Genomic DNA, 25316 nt, shown 5'->3' with positions numbered 1-25316 from the left:
TTGTCAAAATGCCTTTAAATGTTGTTAGCATACCCACCTCAACCATTTCTGCTGGCAGCTCATTGTATATACGTGCCAGCCTCTGTGTATTCAAATTGCCCCTCCGGTTCCCTTTTATACTTTTCCCCTCTCACCTTAAACTAATGCCATCTAATCATTGATTCCCCAACCCTGGAAAAAAAGACTGGTGCTTGCCTCTCATGATTTTGTACAGTTTTGTAAGATCCCCTCTCAGTCTCCTAGGCTGCCGAGACAAGAAGTTCTAGCTTGTTCAGCCTCTCCTTTTAACTCAGATCATTGAGTCTTAACAACATCCTGATAAATTTCTTCTGCACTCTTTCCAGTTTAATAACATCTTTCCACGACCAAGGTGACCAAAACAGAACACAATGCCCCAACTGCAGCCTCACCAACCTCCTGTACAACTGTCATATTTTGTGAAGACAGAACTAAAGTATGTATTCAGTTGCTAAGCTGTTTCTTTGCTCTTTGATATACATTTCCCCATTTCCTTCTGTAGGGACCTACATTTGTCTTCACCAATCTATTTCTCTTCACATACTGTAGAATCTTGTAGCGTCAGTCTTCATGTTCCCTGCAAGCTTACTTTCTTTTGTACTGTGTTTTTCCCATCTTAATCAATCCCTTGGTCCTTCTTTGCTGAATTCGAAACTCCTCTCAAACATCAGACCTATTATTTTTCTTTGCCAATCTCTATGCTTCTTCCTTCAATTGGATACTATCTATTTTCCTTTATAAGCCATGGATTGACCCTGTTACCCATTTTGCTTTTGTTCCAGACAGGAATAAATAGTTGTTGCAGCTCCCACATGATTTCCTTGAATATTTGCCAATGCCTATTTACTGTCACACCTTTAAGCAACTTCCATTAATCTATCAACACTCACTCATGCCTTATATATCTTCATCGTTTCCTTTATTAAAATTCAGCACCCTAGTCTCCAAATCAGCTAGCTCACTCTCCGTCTTGATAAAAAAATTGTATCGTGTCATGGTCACTCATCTCCAAGGAGTCTCACGCAGCTAGATTGGCAATGCTTCCCTTCTCATTACACAGTATCCTGTCTCAGATGGCCTGACCTCCAGTTGGTTCATCCACATGTTGGTTAAGAAAGCCATACCATATGTAGGCCAGGAATTCCCCCTCGTAGACATTGTGGCTAATTTGGTTTGTCCGATTTAGATGCAGATTAAAATCACCCATGATCACCGATTTCTCCATATCACATGCTTGGCTAATTTCCTGTTTACTGATATTCCAACATGACCACTGCAGTCTGAGGGTCTGTGTATGACACCCACTAATGTTTTTGTCCCTTGGTATTTCATAGTTCCACCCACACAGACTCCACATTGTCGAAGCTAATGTCCTAAAAAGAGGTGAACAAAAATACGTGGCCAGGAATTGAGATATTTTTGCTCAAATATTGATCTTGGTTTAATGCTGTTGACTTTCAATGAGTTGCTTCGTAAAATCTGGGAACGCCAGCAGAAGGTGATGATCTAGAACATTTGTGGAATTGCTTTCTCAATAGATGAACGTCAGATACATTTTGTTGAGATTTTCACAGTAGATGCAATGACAGTGCTTCTCCAGCAGGTGGAAGTGAGGGCTGAAAGTAGATCCTTCAACCAACACCTTCACTCGAAAACGGTTAAGGTTCAAAAAAGATTGACAGAGACTAATTAGTTTAACATCATTTATTGAAAAAATGGTGGAGTCTTTTAAAAAGGATGTTACAGCAGAAAACTGAGAATGGCTTTACAAAATGGAAATCTTGCCTGATAAATGTATTGAAATTATTTGATAAAATGGAGGAAACCGTGATTGTAATATGTTTTGATTTTCTGAAGGTGTTTGATAGCACCCATGCAGAAGATTACTGAATAAGAAAGGAGCCCGTGGCTTTGGAGATACTGTATTAACATGGACAGAGTATTTTTGAAATCCCAATCCGAAAAGTTTGATTAAGAGTTTTATTTTTCAGGATGCCAATCTTTGGAGTACCACATAAATCTGTTCTGGGGACACAAAAAGTTACAAAATATTTTGATGACTTTGATGAGCAAAGTGAATATATTGTAGGCAAGTTTGCGAATGACACAAAAATTGGAGAGGAGGCAAGTGGTGAGTATGACATAAAAAGATGTTTTCGGAGGGATACAGATAGGACAAGTGAGTGAACAAGGAGCTTTGCATAATAATGTAATGTGGATGAAATAAATGCGAACAGACATAAACCGTGAAATTATGCATTTTAACGGGCAAGATAGAGACGCTGAGTATTATAGACATAGAGATTGAATTCAGAAATCTACAGGGAGACTGCATGTCCGAACCACAAAAAAGTTAGCTTTTAATTTCAACTGTCAGTAAGGATGGCAAATGTCATGTTGGGGTTTGTTTAAAAACTAATGGAATATTGAGAGTACAAACAGTCAGATAGATCAGCGAATGTGTGGCTGAGGAGCTGCTGCAGGCGTTAGGTTTCCCATTTTCCAATCATTGGGATATCTTCAGGGATGGAAATGACCTGTATAAGAGGGACCTGAATTGGAAGGGGACCAATTTGCTAGCAGTATGCTGAAGGTTTTAAACTAGTAAGAGAGGTGTTGGGAACCAACAAGATAGTGAGAAAAGAAAAATTTTTGAGGTGAGATGAGGTCAGCAAATATAAGAGTCAAGGCAGACAACATTTTGGCAAGAGCGAGGTAAGACTTCGAAATTGCATTTACTTCGATGCTAGAGGCCTGACATGTGAGACAGATGAACTTGGGGCATAGATTGGAATGTGGGACAAGGATATCATTACCATTAGGGAAACGTGGCTCAGTGATGAACAGGACTGGCAGCTTAATGTTCCAGGATATAGATACGATAGAATGTATGGACAGGGGAGCAAGAGAGGAGGAGTGGTATTTTTGGTTAGTCAGAAGATTATGGCTGGATGTAGAGAGGATATTCCTTGGAGATTGCCCAGTGAAGTTATATGGATGAAACTTAAATATAAGAAAGAGGTGATGACCTTGCTGGGATTGGAAAATGGCTCTCCTCATAATCAGTGGGAAATTCACACGCGCAGATGAAAGGTGGTCACAGCTATCTGTAAGAAAAAAGGAGGATAGTAGGGAATTTTAACTTTCCAAACAGAGTTTGGGATAGTTTTAAGATCTTGGAATGGGGAGAAATCGGTTAAGTGTGTACAAGAAAAATTTGTTATTTAATCAGTTGATGCACCTACTAGAGAGTGCACAATACTTGACCTTCTGTTGGGAACCAAGGCATGGCAAGTGACTGAGGTGATCATAGGGGCACGCTTCAGGGAAAGTGATCATAATTCTATTTGTTTAATAATAATGATGAGAAAGGATAGAACTTATTCAAAAATGAATGTTCCATATTGGAGTCTGGCCACTTTGAATGATATTAGAATTTGAGAAGTTGGTTGGGGGAGGTTATTCACAGGTAAAGGGGCTGTTGACAAGTGAGAGGCCTTTAAGGATGAGACAATGAGAGTTCAGTGATGGTATGTTCCCACTTGTGTGAAGAGCAAGGCATGGGAAAAGCTCGATGACAAGGAAAATTGATACTCCTGTCCAGAAAATGAACGGGACATACGTCAGATATAGACAGCTGGGATCAAGTGAATACTGAGAAGGGTATAAGGGCAGTAGGAGTATACTTAAACAGGAAATCATGAGGGCACAAGAGGGACATGAAATTGCATTGGCAAATAGAACTAAGAAGAATCCAAAAAGATTCTAAAATTATGTTAAGTTTGAAAGAATAACTAAGGAGAGAATCTAACCCGTTAAAGATCAACATGGCTTTCTATGTGTGGAAACACAGGAGATGGCTGAGAAACTAAGGAAATATTTTGCATCAATATTTACAGTAGATAGGAGCATGGGAGCTAAGGAGATTAGGAAATAAATAATGAAATCTTAAAATGAGTTCATCTTACAGAAGAGGAGGTGTTGGAGAACTTAAATCAGAAGAATGGAAATAAATCCAGGAGACCTGATTAGGTATTTCCCAGAACTTTGTGGGAAGCTAGGGAAGAGATTCCTGGACCCCTTGCTGAGATATTTGTATCGTTGATAATCATAGATGAGATGTCAGAAGTCTGGAGAGTAAATATTGTGGTGGCATTATTGAAGAAAGTTGTATGGTAAAGCCAGACAACCATAAACTGGTGAGCCTTTCACGCCAGAGATGCTGCCAGATCTTGTGAGCATATCCAGCAATTTCTGTTTTTGTTTCTGATACACAACATCCACAGTTATTTCAGTTTTTATTTAGTAGTCAGAGAGCATTACAATTTGGATTAGAGGCCTGTTAGAACACAACAACATTCGAACATAAGAAATACGATCTGACCCCATGAGTCTGCTCTGCCTTTCAAATAACATCATGGGTCATATTTCAATGGACTGAGGCTCCACGTACCCACCCGCTCACTATAACCCTTCATTCCTTTACTGTTCAAAAATCTATCTTCACCTTTCAAACATTCAACAGGTTAGCTTCAGCTGCTTCACTAGGCAGGGAATTCTACAGATTCACAACCCTTTGAGTGAAGACGTTCATCCACAACTCAGTCCTAAATCTGCTGCCCTCATTTTGAGGCTATGCCCTGTAGTTCTAATTTCACCCATCAGTGGAAACAGTCTCCCTGTTTCTGTCTTATCTATCCCATTTATAATTTTACAATCCCACTCCCCTATCCTTCTAAATTCCAATGAGTATATTCCCAGTCTGCTCAATCTCTCCTCATAAACTAACCGCCTCATTTTCAGAATCAACATGGTCGACCTCCTTCGCAAATCCCACCCCAGGGCCATCTCATGTAAGGAGATGAAAAGTGTACAGAGTACTCCAGGCGTGGCCACATCGGCGCCCGAGACAGCTGCAGCAGGAAGTCCTAATTTTAAACTGTATCCACTGGCAATGAAGGACATTATTTCATTTGTCTTCCTAATTAGATACTGTACTTGCAAACAATACTTCTGTGTTTCATGCACAAGAACACCCAGGTCTCTCTGCACAACAGCATTCTGCAACTTTTCATTATTTTAAAGTAGTCCACTTTGATATTATTCCTACCAAATGGATGACGTCATGTTTACTAACATTATACTCCATCTGCCAGACCCTTGCGCACTCCCTTAACCTGTCTATATCCTTCTGCACACTTCGCTCTATCACTCATTTAAGTGTCTTCTGCGAACTACAACACTCTACACTTGGGTCTCTAACTCAAAGCAACCTATCTGAATTGTAAACAATTGCAGTCCCAACACTAATCCCTGAGACACATCACTAGCCACTGATTGCCAACCAGAAAAAAAACGCCTATATATCCCCAATTTTTGAATTCTGTTAGTTAACCAATCTTCTGTCCATGTTAATGCATTGCCCGTAACACGGTGCATCTTTACCTTATGCAGTAGCCTTTTGTGGAGTACCTTGCTCAAAGCCTTTTAGAAATCCAGATACACCACGTTCAACAGTTCCCCATTGTCTACCACACTCATTATGACCTCAAAGAATTCCAATAAATCAGTTAGCCATGACCTGCCTTTCATGAACCCATGCTTTATTAAATAAATGTGAAGTGTTGCATTTTTGTAAGGCAAACCAGGGCAGGACTTATACAATTAATGGCTCGGCCTTGGGGAGTGTTGCTGAGCCAAGAAACCAAAGGGTGCAGATGCATCATTCCTTGGAAGTGGAGTTGTAGGTACACAGGATGGGGAAGGTAGTGTTTTGCATGCTTTCCTTCATTGGTCATAACATTAAGTGGAGGAGTCGAGATGTCACGTCTCAGCTGTACAGAACATTTGTGAGGCCACGTTTAGACAAATCTGGCTGAACATTTCTATGAATGATTTTGTGAAACTTGAGAGGGTGTAGAAAGGATTTCCAAGAATGATGCTGGAACTGGAGTGTTTAAGGTGTAAGGTGAGGCTGAATAGGCCGAGGCTTTTCTTTTTCCTGCAGCAAGAGGAAAGGAGGCTGAGGAGTAGTCTGAATAAGACCTATAAAATCATGCGGGGCATTGATATGGTGAATAACCAAGGCCTTTTTCCTCGAGTGGGAGAGTCCAAAACGAGAAGACAGCAGATTAAGATGAGAGGAGAACCGTTTGAAAAGAACCTGAGGGGTAACCTTTTCACGTGTGTGACTGGAAAAAGCTGCCAGTGGTATTGGTGGAGGTGGGTTCAATTACTGCATTTTACAGGCACCTGGATGGGTGTATGAACAGGTAACATTTAGGGAAAGATTGGCCAAATGTTTGGCAAATGGTACTCAGTCAGATTGGGATGTCTGGTCCGTGCAGTTGGACTGAAGGTTCTGTTTCTGTTTTGGATATTTGTATGACTATAATGTTTGTTAAAACTGAAAACAAAACTCTATTCTTACTACAGCTGGAATACTGTGAATTGTTCTTTGGACTCATACCAAAGAAAAGGTACACTGGAATGTGAAACAATCCACACGATGTTTAGCTCACTGATCCTGAGGATGGAGGGATTGTCTTGAGAGTAGAGATTGAGTCGTTTGGGCCTATACTCAATGGAACATAGAAAATTCAGTAGTGACATTCTGAAACATCTATTATTTTCAGGAAACTTGATGGTGTAAATGCAGAAATGTTGTTTCCCCTTGTGGGAGAGATTCTGACCAGGGAGTAGAATCTCTGAATTAGAGGTCACAAATTTCGGGCAGAACAGAATTTTGTCTCCTAGAATGCAGTGAATCTGTGGAATTTGTTTCCACAGAAGACTGTCGAGGCTGAGTCATTCAGTATTTTGAAGGCTGAAATGGACAGGTTTTGATTTGGTAATTGAATCAATGCTTACAGTTAAAACGCTGGAAAGTGGAGGTGAAGGATTATCAATTCAGCCATGATGTCATTGTTTAGAAGACCAAACACCATTGGCTGAACAGACTGCTTCTGGTACCCTATCATTGACCTTTGCTCTAAGTTAGTCTTTTCAGAATTATATAGGCCTCATCTAAATTAGCGTCTATTTCATGTTTGAAGCCCAGCTGCTTCAATCCGTCCTAATCATGAAAAAAAACAGGGATCATCTTTCTCACTGTTTGACGGCATTGCATTCTGCTTCGAATGCAGTGACTGCATTTATAGTCATAGAGTCCACCAGTTTTATTGAATATTTGTCAAACACAACCATGATTGTCACAGAAAAGGTTAAAGACAGATCTAAACTACATTTCAACTACCATATCAAACTCACTGTTGGCATGTGTTGCATGGAATACACACACATTGCATATTAAAGCTCTCTCAGTACTCATCCATTAAACACTGCAAGGGTTGCTCAGAGATGATTTGCTAATGTGTGTGTGTATGTCTGTGCCTGTAAATGAAAATTTCCTTGTACAACGAAGTTGCGATGCATAGTGTGGTTCCCTTTTTATTCTGGTATCAAGCAATTCAAAATCAGAAAGACAGTGGGTAGGAGTCCAAGCCCCTTTACACGGCTACATCAAATGTTTTCTGTGATTGTACAGCTCATGTAATGTGCTGGGTAAATCTCCCTCTATATTGTACTGTCCAATGCAATTATGTTAAATATACTTTGGTTCAGACACAGAGTAGAGCTGCATCCAGGATTCCCGAAAAATACCCTCCCAGAGTAGGTACAACGCAAAGTTCATACAGAATAAATCGCCGTCAACAGTATTAAACATTCCATGAGATGTGCAGCAAAAGTTAATTATATACTAAACAAGCATTGCACTGAAGCATTACACATTCCTCAGCCAAGAATAATACTGCTGAGATACAATGAAAACACCATCACAGTAAAGTCTTGCAGCGTCATTCCGATCAAGCATTTCCAGATCACTCAATACTCAGACAGATTTTTGAGAAAATCTGGTTGTACTGACTCAAATCTCTCAAAAGAAATGGACGTATTTGGCTGACAGGATATGTTGGTGAGGTGTTGGCTTCATGTTATTGAGGAAAACATTGTCTGATTGTGGAGAGGCAAAACAAGGCATCAGCTATGAAGAAAAAAAGGGGAAGGCAGGAGGGGAAGAGAGAAAAAAGAGAGATAGAAATATTAGTTGTGCCAATGTATCTCTTAATTATAGTTTTTTTGACTAAACAGGACAATTGATATTTCTGTCATTCAACGATCATACAACTTATGTACTAAAAGTCCATTGAGTTATTTGCATTTTTTCCACAATTCATGTGCTGTGCTTGTGGGGAATGTAAATTCGGGTTTTTTGGTTCTGTAGTCTATTCTGAGAATTCTATTAATGTGTTTATTTACATAAATGCTAAATTGGCTTCAAGGAAGTGATGATGGCAGCAAAGCCAGATGAACAAAGTGATTTATTGGTAAGTTTCAAATCGAAACAAGTTTATTTTAAGAATGTTGACCATTTGCAGAAGTGAATACAAATTTATGAAGAGAGTTGCAACAGATTTTATTTATTTCTGAAAGATTATCAATTTAAATCTTTTATTTAGTTTAACAATTCAGTTCTGAAAATTCTGAAAATTTAGAATGTTCACGTGAAATAATTGAAATGACATCAGGAACTGCCGCAACAATTACATTTAATTCATATAGCTGTTGCGAGGTTTTGATACACGTATTACTTAATGGTAAGGGTCAGCAATGAGTCCCTATCCCCATTTGCCCATTGCATAGCTTGCTAAAGCCACTGCAGAACACAGTAAGTCTGGAATCTCATGTCGGCCAGACCATGTAAAGTTGACAGATGCCTTGTCATTCGTGAACCAGCTGTTTTTGTATTTTTCCATTGTGTTGGGTTAATGGCCACCATTTGGCTTTCTTTCCAATTCCAGGATTTCTTTAAATTCTAATTTCACCCTGGGCAAACGATGGTATTCCAAACCCTGGCCATTCAACATCAAACTGAAGTTTGGGCATACTGGTCTCGTGATATCATCACTATGATCCTAATGTTGGAAATGCACAGAAAGCGGTCACAAACAGAAATGCAATAAATCTGACACTTTACATCATAAACAAATATTGGAGTGCAATTCTGGCAAGAACTCTCTTGTTGTTCACAACAACATAGCAGGAGACTTTGCATCCAATCACCAATCTAAAATATGTATCAGACTCTGTCTGAACAGCCTGACTCACCGTAATTTGCATTTTTTGAATTCTTCATTCAATTATGAAAATGTTAGTCACATATCCCAAAAAGGTGGTCATCAGCTACCTTTTTTAAGGCCTGCCATCTTGCTCGGCTAATTATGGTTGATCTTTCTTAATAAGCTTTATTACAACTAATTGGCTTCTCAGTCGAGACTAGTGCTGGAAAAGTACAGCAGGTCAGGCAGCATCCAAGGAACAGGAGAATCGACGTTTCGGGCATAATACCTTCATTAAGATACCTGACGAAGCTGTTATGCCTGGAACGTTGATTCTCCTGCTCCTTAGATGCTGCCTGACCTGCTGTGCGTTTCCAGCACTACACTCTCAACTCTGATCTCCAGCACCTGCAGTCCTCATTTTCTCCAGATGGGTTTCTTAGTCAGGTTCGTCACATGAAAGGAACCATCGCCTTTTTGTTGGACAGGTAGGGCAGGCCAGGTAGGAAGGTCAGACGTCATCCTCTGAAGGACAATACTGAACCATGTAACATGCATCAAACCTTTGGTAGGTCTGTGATTATCATTCGTTTCTCTAGCAATTTCATTTCATACTCTTTCATTAATTGAAGTTACCATGGTAGGGACTGATTCTGGAATTTTACTCCAAACCTTTTGATTGCTTATTACATACGCATCATGCCTCCTCAACCACTTTATCAAACTGTCATGTTAGCTTCAATGATTTTTTTTATTGACTCATGGAACACAGTGGTTGCTTTTAGTTGTCAGTAGGTGTCCTTCTAAAGATGGCAGAAAGCTGCCTTTCTGAAATAACATGTTCCAAAATGTCCTGAGGAAGGGAATTCCAGATTTTGACCCAGTTACAGTAAAGGATCGATGATATATTTCCATGTCAGGATGCCGAGTGGTTTAGAGAGGAGCCTACACTGGTGTTGTTCCCATGTATCTGTTGTTTTTATCCATCGAGATGCAAGTGGTAGTGGGAAGGTACTGTGTAAGGAAGTGGCTAAGTTACAGTAGTGCAGTATTTTAGATAGTGCATACGGCAGGTATGCCTGAAGAAGGGCTTATGCCCGAAACGTTGATTCTCCTGCTCCTTGGATGATACCTGACCTGCTGCGCTTTTCAGCTGCACATTTTTCAGCATACGGCAGGTACTAAGCATCAGATTTGGAGGCAATGGACGCTTGTGGATGTGCTGCTGATCAAGTGGGATGCTTTGTCCTGGACAATGCCTAGCTTCTTGAGTGCAGTTGAAGGTGCTCCTATCCAGTCAAAGGTCGAGCTGTGCTATTTCCTTCCTGATTTCTGTCTTTTAGACATTCGATTGGCTTTGCAAGTCAAGAGGGTGAGTTACTCTCTGCAGTATTCCTAGCCTCTGGCCTGCTCTTACAACCATTTTATTTATATGGAGTGTCCAGCTCAATATTTCAGAAGAATAAAACCCAGGATGTCGATGGTGAGGGATTCAGTGATGGCAACACTATTGAATATTAAGGAGTTTTGGTTAGATTGTCTCTTATTGTCAATGGTCATTGTCTCGCAGTTTTGTGGTGTGAATGCTATTTGCCACTTGTCAGCTCAAGTCTGGAAGTTGTCCAGATTTTGTTGCGTTTGAATGTGGACTGAGCAGTCACAAAAAAAAATGCTAGATCAATGCAGTTTTCACTTCTGACCTTCTGATGGAGGGAAAGTCATTGCTGAAGCAGCTGAACATGATTGGGCTAAGGACACTTTCTTTATGAACTCCAACAGAGATTTGCTTTGGCTGAGACGACTGCCCTCTAACAAGCAGAGCCACCTTCCAATGTGTGAGGTCTGACTGCAGGCAGCAGGGAGTTTGTCACCTGATACCCATTGAATCCAGTTTTGCTAAGACTCCGTTATAGCTGAAAATGTGTTGCTGGTTAAAGCGCAGCAGGTCAGGCAGCATCCAAGGAACAGGAAATTCGACGTTTCGGGCAAAAGCCCTTCATCAGGAGGGCTTTTACCGGAAACGTCGAATTCCTGATGAAGGGCTTTTGCCCGAAACGTCAAATTTCCTGTTTCTTGGATGCTGCCTGTCCTGCTGCGCTTTAACCAGCAACAGATTTTCAGCTCTGATCTCCAGCATCTGCAGTCCTTACTTTCTCCTATAAGACTCCATTATGTCACACTCAGTCGAATGTGACCTTAATGTGATGGGCTGCCAATCTCCCCTCATTTCTAGAATTCAGTTCTTTGTCCATGTTTAAATCAACTAGGAGAAAGTGAGGACCGCAGATGCTTGAGATCAGAACTTAAAAATGTGTTGCTGGAAAAGTGCAGCAGGTCAGGCAGCATCAAAGGAGTAGGAGGATCAACGTTTCGGGCATAAGCCCTTCTTCAGGAATCAGGCTTCAGAAGAGCTTATGGCTGAAACGTTGATTCTCCTGCTCCTTTGATGCTGCTGACCTGCTGCGCTTTTCCAGGAACACATTTTTAAGCCATGTTTAAATCAAGTCTGTAATTCAGTCATGAGCTGAGAATGCCTTGCGTAACCCACATTTTATGCCACCGAGCAGGTTATTACAGAGCCAGTACTGCTTGACAGCACTGTTGAAAGCACCTTCCTACACCTAACTCATGATTGAGCATGGACTGATGGAGCAGTAATTTCCCAGGGTGGTTTGACCTATTTTCTGTACACAGGACGTGCCTGGCATATTTTCCACATTGTCCATGCCAGTGTTGTAGCTGTACTGGGAGTGCTTGGCTAGCACGAGCCATCAGTATTATTGCCAGAATTTTGTCAGGCTCCATAGCATTTGCAGTAACCAGTGCCCACCGCCCGACAGTGTCTTGATTTCACATGGAGAGAAGCGAATGCCCTGAAGACAGGTATCTGTAATATTGGTGATCTATGGAAGATGTCAAGATGGATCAGACAATTGGCAATTCTGGCTGAAGATTGCTGTGATTGCTTCAGCCTTAACGTTTGCGCTGATATGTTGTGCTATCCAAAGCAGAGCACGGGGATATCTGTGGAGCTTATTCCTTCAATGAGTTGTTTTATTATCAACTTTAATTCACGACTTGATGTGGCAGCACTGTGGGCTCAGACCCGAGTTTCCTGAATTTATGGTCTAGCCACAATATCTCCAGACTATAACTTCAACCCCCCACTCCATGATTAGATTAGGTTAGATTAGATTAGATTAGATTAGATTAGATTAGATTAGATTAGATTAGATTAGATTAGATTACTTAGTGTGGAAACAGGCCCTTCTGACCAACAAGTCCACACCGACCCGTTGAAGCGCAACCCACCCATACTCCTACATTTCCCCCTTACCTAACACTACGGGCAATTTAGCGTGGCCAACTCACCTGACCCGCACATCTTTGGACTGTGGAAGGAAACCAGAGCACCCGGAGGAAACCCACGCACACACGGGGGGAACGTGCGAACTCCGCGCAGTCAGTCACCTGAGGCAGGAATGTGGATATGCACAACAGAAGATTGCTTATCCTTTTTATGTGTAGATTCCAACAATGCATCGTATATTCGCTTAATTTGTTAGACTTGAAAATGCTTTACTTCACAGACTTTAGGATATAATGTTCTGTTTTCAATTTTTCTCTCTAACAGGCAAGGTCATCGATGTCACACTAACTTTCCTCCTCATTAATTGCAAAACCAAACGTTTTTCACCTCATCTTTGAACTTACTGATCAAAATTGCTACATTGTTGACTAGACTGTTCATATACGCTGCAAATAGCAAAGGATCCAGCACCAAGTCAAATAGTAAGCCACTGGACACAAGATATCTTCACAATGACTACCTTCAACCATTACCTTCTGCCAACAAATAAACCTTCGATGCATTTGACAAACTGCACCAGATCCCATGAATCCTTACCATATTGAAGATGCAAAATCTGGTCAAAAACCTGATTGAAGTCAAGAAGCATTACATACACCTTTTTTTACACCCGATGACACATCTTATTGCCTCTCCGCAAAACAGAATCAACCACTTCCGATATGAGGGAAAGACAATGACGGCAGATGCTGGAAACCAGATTCTGGATTAGTGGTGCTGGAAGAGCACGCTCCACTTCCGACATGATATCACTTCCACAAAAGCCATGCTGAATTTTATTGCTTAAACCTTACAATTCCAACTTTTAATGAATGCTGTCTCTTACATTTACTTATTAACTTCCCTCAAGCTTTCTACTTTTAAACATAGGTTTATGAGTGAAACTTCATATTGTCATTTAGCTCCTTCCACCCGATGGTAACTCTTCTTATCTCTCTGACAGATAATTTACTCTAGCTAAAATAATCTTTTGTCTCTTCTGTTTAATCCTGGAAAATGGGAATGGAATTGAATACAATGTTGAGACCAAAAGCAATCTGTCCGTTTGTTCTTGACACTGCCAGTGTGTGTTCACCCTCAGAGGTAGGAAGACTGTTTGTGCTGATATTACAGAAAGTAACGCCTGGTGTATCATTCTCAGCTGGCACACTACTTCCTGTTTCTATGTGCCAGCAGCAAGCCACCCATCTCACTTCTGATCAGAAAATAAACCCAGGGGATTCAATCTGGCGGAAACATCTGCCAATGTGGCCTATATGAGGACACAGAGTGTGAAGCGATCACATTGAAGTGACATTTACAAATCAACCTTTCGATCTCTGTTTCACAGTCTGATTCCAGGACGTCATTTGTCGAGTCCCTCGACTATTTAACAAGCTCATTCGATTCACTACAGTCTGGAACACATCGACATGCACCTTTTCATGTCTCTGATCTTGTAACTTGTTACTCTCCCTTCAGATATAATGTTCCCAGTTTTTGATTCTGTCTTCTGTATCCATCACCTTCCCAGCAGAATACATTCTGTTTGATCTGTTTCCTAAATTTTGATCAACTAAACAAATAATACAGTTTTGTCCAGACAGGTATGTCGGTGTGTCCGATTAACAAAATCAATATATGGAGAGATCACCTTGTCTCTATCTAACTCTGACCGACATTGAATTCAAATAAACCACAGCAGTGTATGGTTTCAAACTTTGCAAATTCTCTCTCTTTGAAAGAACTTGTTCTGACGGTCATGATTTAGAGATGCCAGTATTGAACTGGGGTGAAAAATTTAAAAGTCACACAACCCTAGGTTGTAGTCCAACAGGTTTAATTGGAAACGCACTAGCTTTCGGAGCGACGCTCCTTCATCAAGTGATTATGGAGGGCTCGACCGTTAGAATACAGAGACGATCACTGTATTCTAACAGATGAAACGCTTAACAGAAAATCAATTTTTCAATGTATACTTTCAGTTACATCACACTGCAAATTTTTGCTATTCATTCTGTGTTACGATCGAGCTCTCCATAATCACCTGATGAAGGAGCCTTGCTCCGAAAGCTAGTGTGCTTCCAATTAAACCTGTTGGACTATAACCTGGTGTTGTGCGATTTTTAACTTTGTTCTGACGGTTAATTCTTTTCTTGATTATTTCAGAAACTATGACTAAAAATCCCTCTTTTTAACAAAGTTTCAAGTATTATTAGAAGTTGCAGCACTGGCATTTCCTACAGTGAGCTTTGTGGTGTTTAAATGTTCTGGATAAAATCTTATTCAAGCAGAAGACTGAAACATTGGTTTCTCCGAGTTCACAGCCATTACCCTTGCAGTTCCATAATAATTGCAAGCTCCAGAATAAACAGAATGTCCAGGCCCTGTACACATCCAAATGCCATGATGTAGTTCTCGAAGCCCTCAGTTTCTTCCTGTCATGCCAACCCAAGCAGTGCATGCTCAACCTCAACTACATTTTCTTTCAATCCTCCCACTTCCTCCAAACAAAGGGGAAGCCATGGACACCTGTATGGACCCCAGCTCTGCCTGCCTCTTCGTCAGATATGTGGAACAGTAAATCTTCCACAGCTACACCGGTATCATTGCCCGCCTTTACCACCGCTACATTGATGACTGTATCAGCGCCACCTCATGCAACCACTAGGAGGTTGAACAGTTTATCAACTTTACTAAAACCTTCCAAACTGACCTAAACTTCACAGAGACCATCTTGGACAACTCCCTCCCTTTCCTAGATCTCTCCACCTCTATCTCCAGTGACCAACTAAACATTTACTACAAGCCCACTGACTCCCCTAGCTACCTGGACTACACCTCCTCCCACCCGACCTCCTGTAAAAATGCCATCCCTTATTGTCAATTCTCTGCTTCCACCGCATCTGCTCCCAGGAGGACCAGTTCCACCATAAAACATCCCAGATTCTTTATCAAAGACTGAAATTTCCCCTCCCACATGGTCGACGATGCCCGTGAACCCCATCCTTCCAATCGCAACAGGGAGCCCTACTGGTCCTCATCTTCCACCGCACCAACCTCGCATACATCATATCATCCTCCGCTGCTTCCACCACCGTAAACAGACCCCATCACTCGGGGTGTATTTCCCTCCCTACACCTATCTGCATTCCGGAGACACCATTCCCTCCGCGACCCACTCGTCAGGTCACTCCCCACCTCTGTCACCTTCCCCTGTCACAACAGGAAGTGCAAAACCTGCGCCCATCTCCCCTCACCTCTGACAAGGCCCCAAATGACCCTTCCACATCCCATGGAAACTTATCTAGACTTCCACAAATCTCATCCACTGTGTCTGTTCCACCTGATGTAGTCTCCTCTACATCAGGGAGACAGGACACTAACTTGCGGATCATTTCAGAGAACATCTCTGGAACACCCATGCTAACCCCATGGCCCCGTGGCTGCACACTTTAACTCCCTCTCCCACTCAACCAAGAACAGCCGGTCATATTCCTGTTCGATTCCAATGAATAAATACAAAATAACCGAGTGTGAATTTGGGATGATATTAATAGGATTTATTTCGATCTAAGCATGAACAGATTATTTTGACATAACAGGTGAAGAGATTCACTTCCTGAAAAAGCAGCTCAAGTGATATAAGCTGGCACCAAACCAAGTTTGGTAAATTCTGAGGCAAAAATACAGCATACAGTCTTGAGTGAAATAAATAAAGAAACTATCTTAACCCCGGAACAAGGTAGCGTATATTATATATGAACAAAGACACAAGTATTTTAGGATATAATAGAAAAGTAATTAATAGTCTATTGAAATACAAACAGAGATGTGAATTTGTGTCTCTACATTCTTCCTAGCTAAATTAATCACTTCAGAAATGCCTTTGTTAATTTTCATTATCACTCGTCGGTCCATTCCACAAACCTTGCTAAGTGTTTGTTAAATTCTGAACCATCACCTTCCAGGTTCACAGTGGTTGCGAGAGTCATGTTAGAGCAAATTGTGATGTTGTCCATTGCATTCTAATGTCTTAGTTAAAAATTTAAAGCAATCACAGCTCCAGACATTTACAAAATATCACTATGGATCTTCCTTGAGTTAAAAACAATGTCCCTGTGATCAATGATTTCTAAAATTTGCTCCCATATCTGTTATGAAGGACGTTTCAAATAACATGAAGTGCAAATGGTTCACATCAGTCGGAATACAGTAACATTTCATGTGTTACCCCACACAAAGAGAATCAAGCAATTTTGATATCACGAGTTGTTCTAAGCAAGTCTATGATGGACTGGTTTAACAAACAAAATCATTTCCAATGTTGTGAGGGCTCGTCTATCTTCTGTACAATGGTCTGAGTTTTGTGTATGACTGCAGAAGAAACTGGCTGATCTGGGTAAAAGTACAGTTTGTGCCTTTCACATTGTTAATATATATTGCTGACTTTAGTTGAATAAAGCGATGTTGTCCCAGGATCGTCTGGCACCATTAATTAGACCATTAATTTCCACATCGCTAGCTGGAGAGTCAGGTGGAGTTTATTAATATCATTGAACCGAAGGCTTGGAATATTACCGATATGAATCATGTGAATTAGAGTCTCTGAACGAGATAAAGTAGGAAAGATGACTTTAAGAAAGATGAAGATTTCACAACAGAGAGAGATGCCCATCGCACCTGCATCACGTGAAGACAGAGTCTTCCAGCCAACACTCACTTTATAGCATGTTGTCCATAACCCTGCAGGTGATATCACTTGAAGTAAACATTCGGGAACATCGTGTACGGTCTAATCCATTATCAACACAGATATAATCTCCAATGCTGCAAATCCTGGCTCATGGGGAAAAAAAGTAGGGGCAGAACGCCCATTTCTAAACCTTGTTTCGCAGGACATTTTGAAAATTCTTGACTTAATATCATTGAAAACTGACACGAAACAAATGCAGACATGTTCCCCAGAAATGCTGACAGCAACATACCTTTACTCAGCCAAGATCAGCAACATGAATTAAGAAAGTTTTCAAAAATCTTTCTTTTAACTGATTATTGACAATACTGATTTCACAAAGCGAAACGTACAGAACGGAAGGGTGGAGGGTTGGGTGTGGACGATATGCAGTTGTGAGAAACAAAGCTCACACACTTCAATAATTTCAGTGCGTGACAAAATCTGAATCAGTAGTGCCCTTTATTTTACCCTTGCAAAAGGATGTGATGTCCACTGTCTACAAGGCAGGGACACACACTGAATTCAACTAATACACAATATTTATGTTATTTGGTTTCTTTTTTTTATTTCATTGCTCCTCCCCTGTTTCCATCTTCCACTTCCCTAAGACCGGCGCCCATTACTCCTGTGTATCTCTTGCCTTATCAGGCCTTGTCTGTGACAAAATGCTTATGTCTGGCCTCACAAGGTCGTTTGACCTCATCCCGCTTTGGGTCATTGTTAGGCACATCCTTTATTCACCATTATCTCCTCCCTCCATCTGTGCTCTCCCCTACCATACTGATTCATATGACCCTTTTAATTGGGGTTTGTTCTTGTGTTTCTGTAAAAGTGGGAAACAGATGTTTACACCTGATGTTTGTACAGGTGTATCTAGCTTAACTCTCCCCCCTCACAGCATCTTATCTATTCGTCTGTAATATCTACCATTGCTTTGCAGTCCCGTTTCATTCATGCATACACTTTTAGCTAATACAAAAACAATTATGTATTTCCTCTATATAATTTCCATTCTTGTTGACTCAGCTCTTGGCTGAAACAATTACACACTGGTGTGAGTTCATATACTTTGTATAAGTAAACATAATTGCAGAAGTAACACTACTTTACCTATATCCCACACACTGTTACCTGATGTCTGGTTGCAGTTGTGAGCAACAGGTGAACCTGCGAACCAGATTCAGGATGGTACTGCAGGTATTTCAGCAGATACTGTGTAAACGGAATTCTCCCATAAATCAGCAATGACATGAACATTTTTTTATGGTGTTTGAAGCCAAATAAAATTGTAAAATATTGTGGGACACGTTCCTTTCATTTCTTTGAACTAGTATTAAGGGACACTCCCGTGTACCTGGGGTGGCAGGAGTATCTTTAACAGCAGAATGTGAGGGAACAATGTTATCGTTGGAAATCCAGATAGACTGGAACTTGTTTCACTGGAGGGTGAGAGTTCGGGTGGTGGTGGTGGGGGGAATCTCATATAGGTTTATGAAGCCATGAGTGGAAAGGTGAATGTCTCTAATTGACATGGTTCATACTGGGAACGTACGAAGCTTTCGTTTTAAAAATATCACGTATCAATAAACTCCACCTGACCCTCTGGCTAGGTATGTGGAAATTAATGGTCTAATTAATGGTGCCAGACGATGCCTGGGGCAATATCCCTTTATTCAACTAAAGTCAGCAATATACATTCACAATGTAAAAGGCATAAACAGCACCTTTACCCAGATCAGCCAGTTTCATCTGCAGACACAACTTAAAATTCAGACCATTGCACAGAAGATAGACGAGCCCTCACAACACTGGATATGATTGTTTTTGATAAAAGAATTCATCATAAACTTCCTCAGAGCAACTCATGTCCACAAACTTGTGTTTTTTTGTGTGTGTGGGGTAATACACAAAATGTTACTTTAATACGATTGATGTGAACCACTTGCATTTCAGAAGTTATTTGAAAACATCCATCGCATTAGATACGCGAATAAATTTGACAAATCATTGATCAAAGGGGACAATCTTTTTTGGAGTCAAGGAAGATCCATAGTGATATTTTGTAAATGTTTGGAGATGGGATTGTTTTCAATTTTTGACCCAGACATTGGCGTATTTTCCCTATGGTGAGGGATTTCAACAATAGGGAACATGTTTTTACAATGAGAGTAGAAATTTTTTTAAAAGATATCAGAGACAACTTTTTACACAGAGAATGATTTGTGTGTGGAATGATTTGGTGGTGGATACTTACAACCTATAGAATAAATTTGGATAAGTAAATGAATATCAAATGTTTGGAAGGATATGGGCCAAGTGCACACAGGTGGGATTAGATTAGTTTGGGATTATGACTGGCATGGACTGGTTGGACTGACGTGTCTGTAACCATGCTTTATCACTCCATGACTCTATGACTATTTATCAATTTTTCTCAATATTAAGCAGTGCCGTAGTGAGCCTCGAATGAACTGTTGATGTTTAGGTTCTGTCTGAGACTCTGCGAATATTTCCTTCAATGAGAGGAGGGACTAGTTCTCCAAGTTTCACAACTGAAAAATAAACTTTTCTCCAGCATTGTTGCTGAGTAGATTTGTTTCTGCGGAGGTGGTGGTTATGGTTTGCAGTTTCCTTTCCACCAACTGGTCAACAGTGAGACAACATATCTTTGATCCACTGCAGAAACTCTACCTCCTTCCAGTAAATGAAACTGGGAATTCAAGGACCTTTTCTGCAGTCCGCTTAATTGCTGCCAACTATTGTATCTGGCCGATTAAAGAGAAAATGAATCAACTAAAATAAAATCCTACCAAACAAACTATATTTTCCCATTTACTCACAATGGACACATTTCACTTGACATTTCTTCTTTAAAAAAGAAAGTCACTGAATACACCATTCACTGTATGACTAGCAGAAACAGGACATTGAATGCAATGACGTTCTGGTTAGTCCAGCCTGTTTATTGAGTATCTTTAAAGCTCCTGAAGATGAAGTTAATGGATTCAAAATCCCACATTGCAGTAACATTTGTTAACATCTCAAAGTAAATTAACAAACTTGAATTGGTTCAATCTCACATTACTTGTTGCACAATTCTCTGATTCTTGTATCTCATTAAAACTGAGTGGGCCCTTTATACATGATTAATACTGGTATATTGTAACCGTGAATTTTTGCTGATTTTTATGAGTTAACCCCCTTGTCAGGGCTCTCAGTGAGGAGAGACATATACTGTTTATGACCTACATCCGTGTTAATGATTATTGTAATACTCTCGAATTTAACCAAACACTCCTAATGTACCCAGACAGTTACTTGCAATGGTTTAGATGTTGAGAATTTTTAAAAATAAACATATGAACTGTCCTGTTCTATTTCATTAGATGCTCTTTCAAAAGTTTACCTAGGTGTTATGTATCACTGCCAACTCACGTTTTGTTTCTCAGGCACACAGCTATCCTTTACTATGCATTTTAGGGTCGGAGCAATTTGAAATAAAAGACGCAATGAGAGACATTCTGCAATGTAAGGAGGTGCTTCTAATCTCCGGGTCCAAACTGTTTAGTGACATCCACTCGCATTCTGAACATAATCACTTTAGACATGCTCCATATTAGGTTGCCTAAATTGAATTTAGAAACACAGATTAGAAATGGTGTATTATTTATAAAGTGAGAGAGACTTTGAGTGACAGCAAAAGTAAAATCACTAATTTTGGTGGTTAATAACATTATTGAAGTTCTTTTTAGCTTTATCTGTTTGTGGTGGAATGTAGAATTAAAGGGAGTTAACTTCTAACTGAATATTCTAAATATAATCACTTTGGACACGTTCTATATTTAGTTGTCTAAATTGAACTTTGAAATGTTTAGTATGAATTATATATTATTTTGTACTGGGACAGAGACTTGCAGTGTCCAGGGGAAAAGAAAGCTGAATTGTTTTACTAGCTGGTAATATGTTTGAACTTTGATGTTAGTTTTATCTGCTTGTAAATGAATGTTGAAATAAAGGGAGCTAACTTCCAATTGAATTTGTTTTGTTTAAACAAAATACTTGCAACGATCATGTGAAACAGACCTGAAGCTACTCAATTTTACTTCCACCATTAAAAAAACTTCCAAAGAAGCTATTCAGCAAAACAAATATCCCAAGATGTGTATATGTCCATGTTTAAACATAACCTCATATAAATACACGAGCCCATATGTTTGAGCTGCGTGAGCTGATACCAGGGTCCAGTCTCAGCCTCCAGCAGGAAACCAACAGGCGGAAGCTGTAAATTTGCCCTTTCCGATGGCCATATAAATCCTAGGCACTGGACCGTAATTCAACACTCCTTGGGTCGGCTTTGTTTGGAAAGATCTTGACAGAACCTCTTCCCAGAAGTTATCAGAATGATTGTGTCGACAATTTTTCTCAGTTCGTTACTGACTTTCTTATCATGTGAGTGTTTTTTGTTCAAGTCCCTCTTTGTTACTGTCTCAACGTTAGTCTACAGCAGGAATGTAAAATACTCAGGCATCATTTCATCAGCATTAATGCTCATGGTTTATTTGTTTTCTTTTTTAAAGGTGTCCAGTCGGAGATTGTTTTGATTCAGCCAGAGGCAGAGACTGGCCATCCCGCAGGCAGCCTGAAACTGACCTGTAAAACCAGCGGCTTCAATCTTGGCAGCTACACAATGAGCTGGGTCCGACAGGTTCCCGGCCAGGGTCTGGAGTGTCTGGTTAGCTACTATAATTCAAACAGCAATAACTATGCACGAGCAATTAAGGGTCAATTTACTGCATCCAAAGAAACTTCAAACAACATTTTCGCGTTGGACATGGGGTACCTGAAGATCGAAGACACCGCCATCTATTACTGTGCAAGAGGGGATAGCTGGAATTACTATCTTGAATACTGGGGCCAAGGGACCATGGTGACAGTGACTTCAGGTAAGAACTTTGAACTTTCCTAGTGACTTTTTAAAAACTTTCTATTCATGTGACTAATTTCTGAATTAAATGAAGCCCAGATTCTGTGCTGAGTTTGGTTTGGTTCGGATTGATTTTTATTCAGACTGATTATAGACTTATTTTAAGGCTCAGCAAATAGTTAAAATGGTGATGGTGGAATCAGTTGCTCGGTGTATCTCTTTTTTTTTGATCAGATGGGCATTCTGTGTGGCTGGGTTACTTGAAACACCTAATGTCTCTTAATCAGTCAGCTATAAATAATGTTTAATGTCAGTGACACCCTGACTGTGAGTTTTATTATCAACAACAAACGATAAGAATTCAAAGATGTTCATGATATTACCAAACATGGCTAAAATATGCTAAAATATCATCATTAATTTCTTGAATATATGTTCTTACAATGATTATATTTTCTCATTTATTTTGTTAATTTTGTTGATGACAAGCAAGTTAGAATCTGTCATAAAAGGTTCTTGCGGTGCTATATTGCATTCTGTTGATTAGATTCTGAGTTTGTTTTACTTGATTCTGTTGAATTGAGTTGATTGGATTTTGGCTTTGTTTTAGTTGATTCGGTTGAACTGTATTGATTGGATTCTGACTTTGTTTTTACTTGGTTTTGTTGAATAGTGTTGATTGGTTTTTGAAATTTGTTTTATTTGATTCTGTTGAATTGAATTGGTTGGATTCTGATTATGTTTCATTCAAATCTGTTGTTTTGAGTTGATTGGATTCTGATTTTATTTTCCTTGATCCTGTTGAATTGGCTTGATTGGATTCGTATTCAGTTTGTGAAATTGATGTGCGTTTTCATGCTTTCTGAATCGGTGTTTTCTTTCTGATGAGGAGATTGACTCTCTGGATTACTTTCCATTACCAATATTTGTGAAGTTTTTTTGTTTTTCATGAATCATTTCTGCATTTGTTAAACTTATATGACACATTTTTGTCTGCTTGATTGAAAACATTGCATCCATTTGTAACGGTCTGAAAAACAACTTAAGGCAGAAACCCGGAAGTGTGAGAAATGAAAAAAACCGAGTTTTTAATGCATTGACTTTTTTAAAAATCTCAGTTCTAATTGTAAACTAACTGCTTTTTTTTGAGTAGCGTCATTCAAAATAAAATTTTGGACTAAAATCTGAAACTGCAGAATTGGTCAGATTACGTAATTGGAACTAAATTAAAATTATAATTTGGTAATATTTGTCCATTCAGTAATTTTGTTTTGACCATGAAGTGATTAAGCAATATGTGCCTTCAACCCCACTCTACTGTGCGCTGCACAAGATTGTCATGGTCAGGAAGGGTGTGCAGGTTGGAAATAAATTGAACTATTCCCAGAAACGTTACAGTTTTAAGTGTTAAGTCCCCTCACAAACAAGGTTGCTGATATGACTTGTTATTTCTGTTCAATTTATTCATTAGTTTGCTTGATTCTGAGCAGCTTTGTTAGACTTCAATTTGTTTTTCTTTGTGTGAGGTCACATCATGTTCTTGGTTCTGCTGAAAATGTTTGCAGAGCTAGTTCTGCTGCAAACACACCGTGTTGTGATCTGGTGATCTGGTGATCGTTGATCTGTTGAGTAGGGACTGTGCTTGAGTAACATTAAATGTGTTATATTTGGGAAACCGTTTCTGGCTTCTACGTTGTTTTTGCAATGTTAACACGGTTGGTGACAGTGAACTGCTCTTTCCTCATTCAATGCAATCAGCATGCGATTTGAAATTTCATAAAGCCTGTTATTAAGTGAAAGGCAAATCGCAAAGGTTTTAGAAATGAAGGGAAAACAGATACCTTCAGGCGCCATTTTTACTTAAATAAATGATTAAGGATTAATCTAATCCATGCTTTGCAATCCAAATTCGAAACTTAACTATCTAGTTTAATCACAAGGTCTGTCTTTAAACAGTTTACAAGTCATAGAGAAATATAAACAGCATTTCAAAAGTCTAATGTTCTAATAGTTCTTGCTCTTGAGCAAAAATGCCATGACCGTGTTATAATTGATCAAAAAACACCTTTCAATTCCGCTGTACACTACATACGTATTTTTCTGGCTGGATAATATCATTGGCAAAGGCCATTTGGAAATTCTGCTCAATTTTATGAAGAACAGATCATTTTCACTGCTTTGATCAGTTTCACACATAGCTTGAGTTAATTAATTGTTATGTCCCTGATTAAACTGGATTTGCAGGATAAAAATAAAACACTAACTGAATTATTTACCCTGCATAGTGCTTTAGGTGTTCCCAATCTGTGCATTTTAAATAAATAGTTACATTTACAACAAAATATCAACTGAAGACTCATTCTTTCGGAAACAACTGCTATAGTGAATTATGTAACCAAGGCCAAATTTCGAATTAATTAAAATAACCCAGTCATGAACGCGCAGGGCAGCATGGTGGCTCAGTGATTGGCATTGCTGCCTCACAGCACTATGGTCCCAAATTTGATTCCCGCCTCGGGTGACTGCCTGTGTGGAGTTTGCACATTCTCCCTGTGTCTGCATGGGTTTCCTTCGGGCGTTCTGGTTTCCTACCACAGTCTAAAAGATGTGCAGGTTAGGGGATTGTGCAATCTAGTACAGCCATAGTGTTCAGGGATGTGTAGGTTAGGGTGCATTAGTCAGGGGTAAATATGAATAAGAGGGAATGGGTCTGGGTGGGCTACTTACTGTTCAGAGGGTCAGTGTGGAATTGTTGGGCCAAATGGTCTGTTACCATACTGTAGGAACTCTACTCTTAAAACCATGGGAGTACTTGCTGCAAACGCCGAGAATTCATTTTACATAGATGTGTTCAAGCGGACGCAGAGTTCACAAATTTGCAAAAGACATGAACTAGAGGATAACAGATCACATTGTTTATTCAAACACTGAAAATGGAGTAATATTTATTTTAATTAATATACTTGACCGATTTATTGCAATGTAACAATCGGAAGGAATCTGCTCACATTAGTTAAGTGTGACAATCATTTAGATTAGATTTCCAGCAGTAGTTATCGGGCCATTTGACCCAACAAGTTAACAACGACCCTCTGAGGAGTAACCCACCCTGACCCATTGACCTACCCTATATTTAACCCTGACTAATGCACCTAACACTATAGACAA

General features: G+C 39.8%; 1 gene segment (V, D, J or C); it reads left to right on the top strand.

Annotated features, from left to right (window-relative positions):
- LOC132824820 (Ig heavy chain C region, membrane-bound form-like) overlaps positions 1 to 25316 on the top strand; it is an 89839-nt gene that overhangs the window by 46149 nt on the left and 18374 nt on the right. The window contains 1 exon segment of the C gene segment in view: positions 21802 to 22167. Coding sequence covers positions 21802 to 22167 — 366 coding nt within the window.

This window comes from Hemiscyllium ocellatum, chromosome 19, assembly GCF_020745735.1.
Source record: "Hemiscyllium ocellatum isolate sHemOce1 chromosome 19, sHemOce1.pat.X.cur, whole genome shotgun sequence".
NCBI classification, from domain to species: domain Eukaryota; kingdom Metazoa; phylum Chordata; class Chondrichthyes; order Orectolobiformes; family Hemiscylliidae; genus Hemiscyllium; species Hemiscyllium ocellatum.
This window is presented reverse-complemented; position numbering and strand designations above follow the sequence as displayed.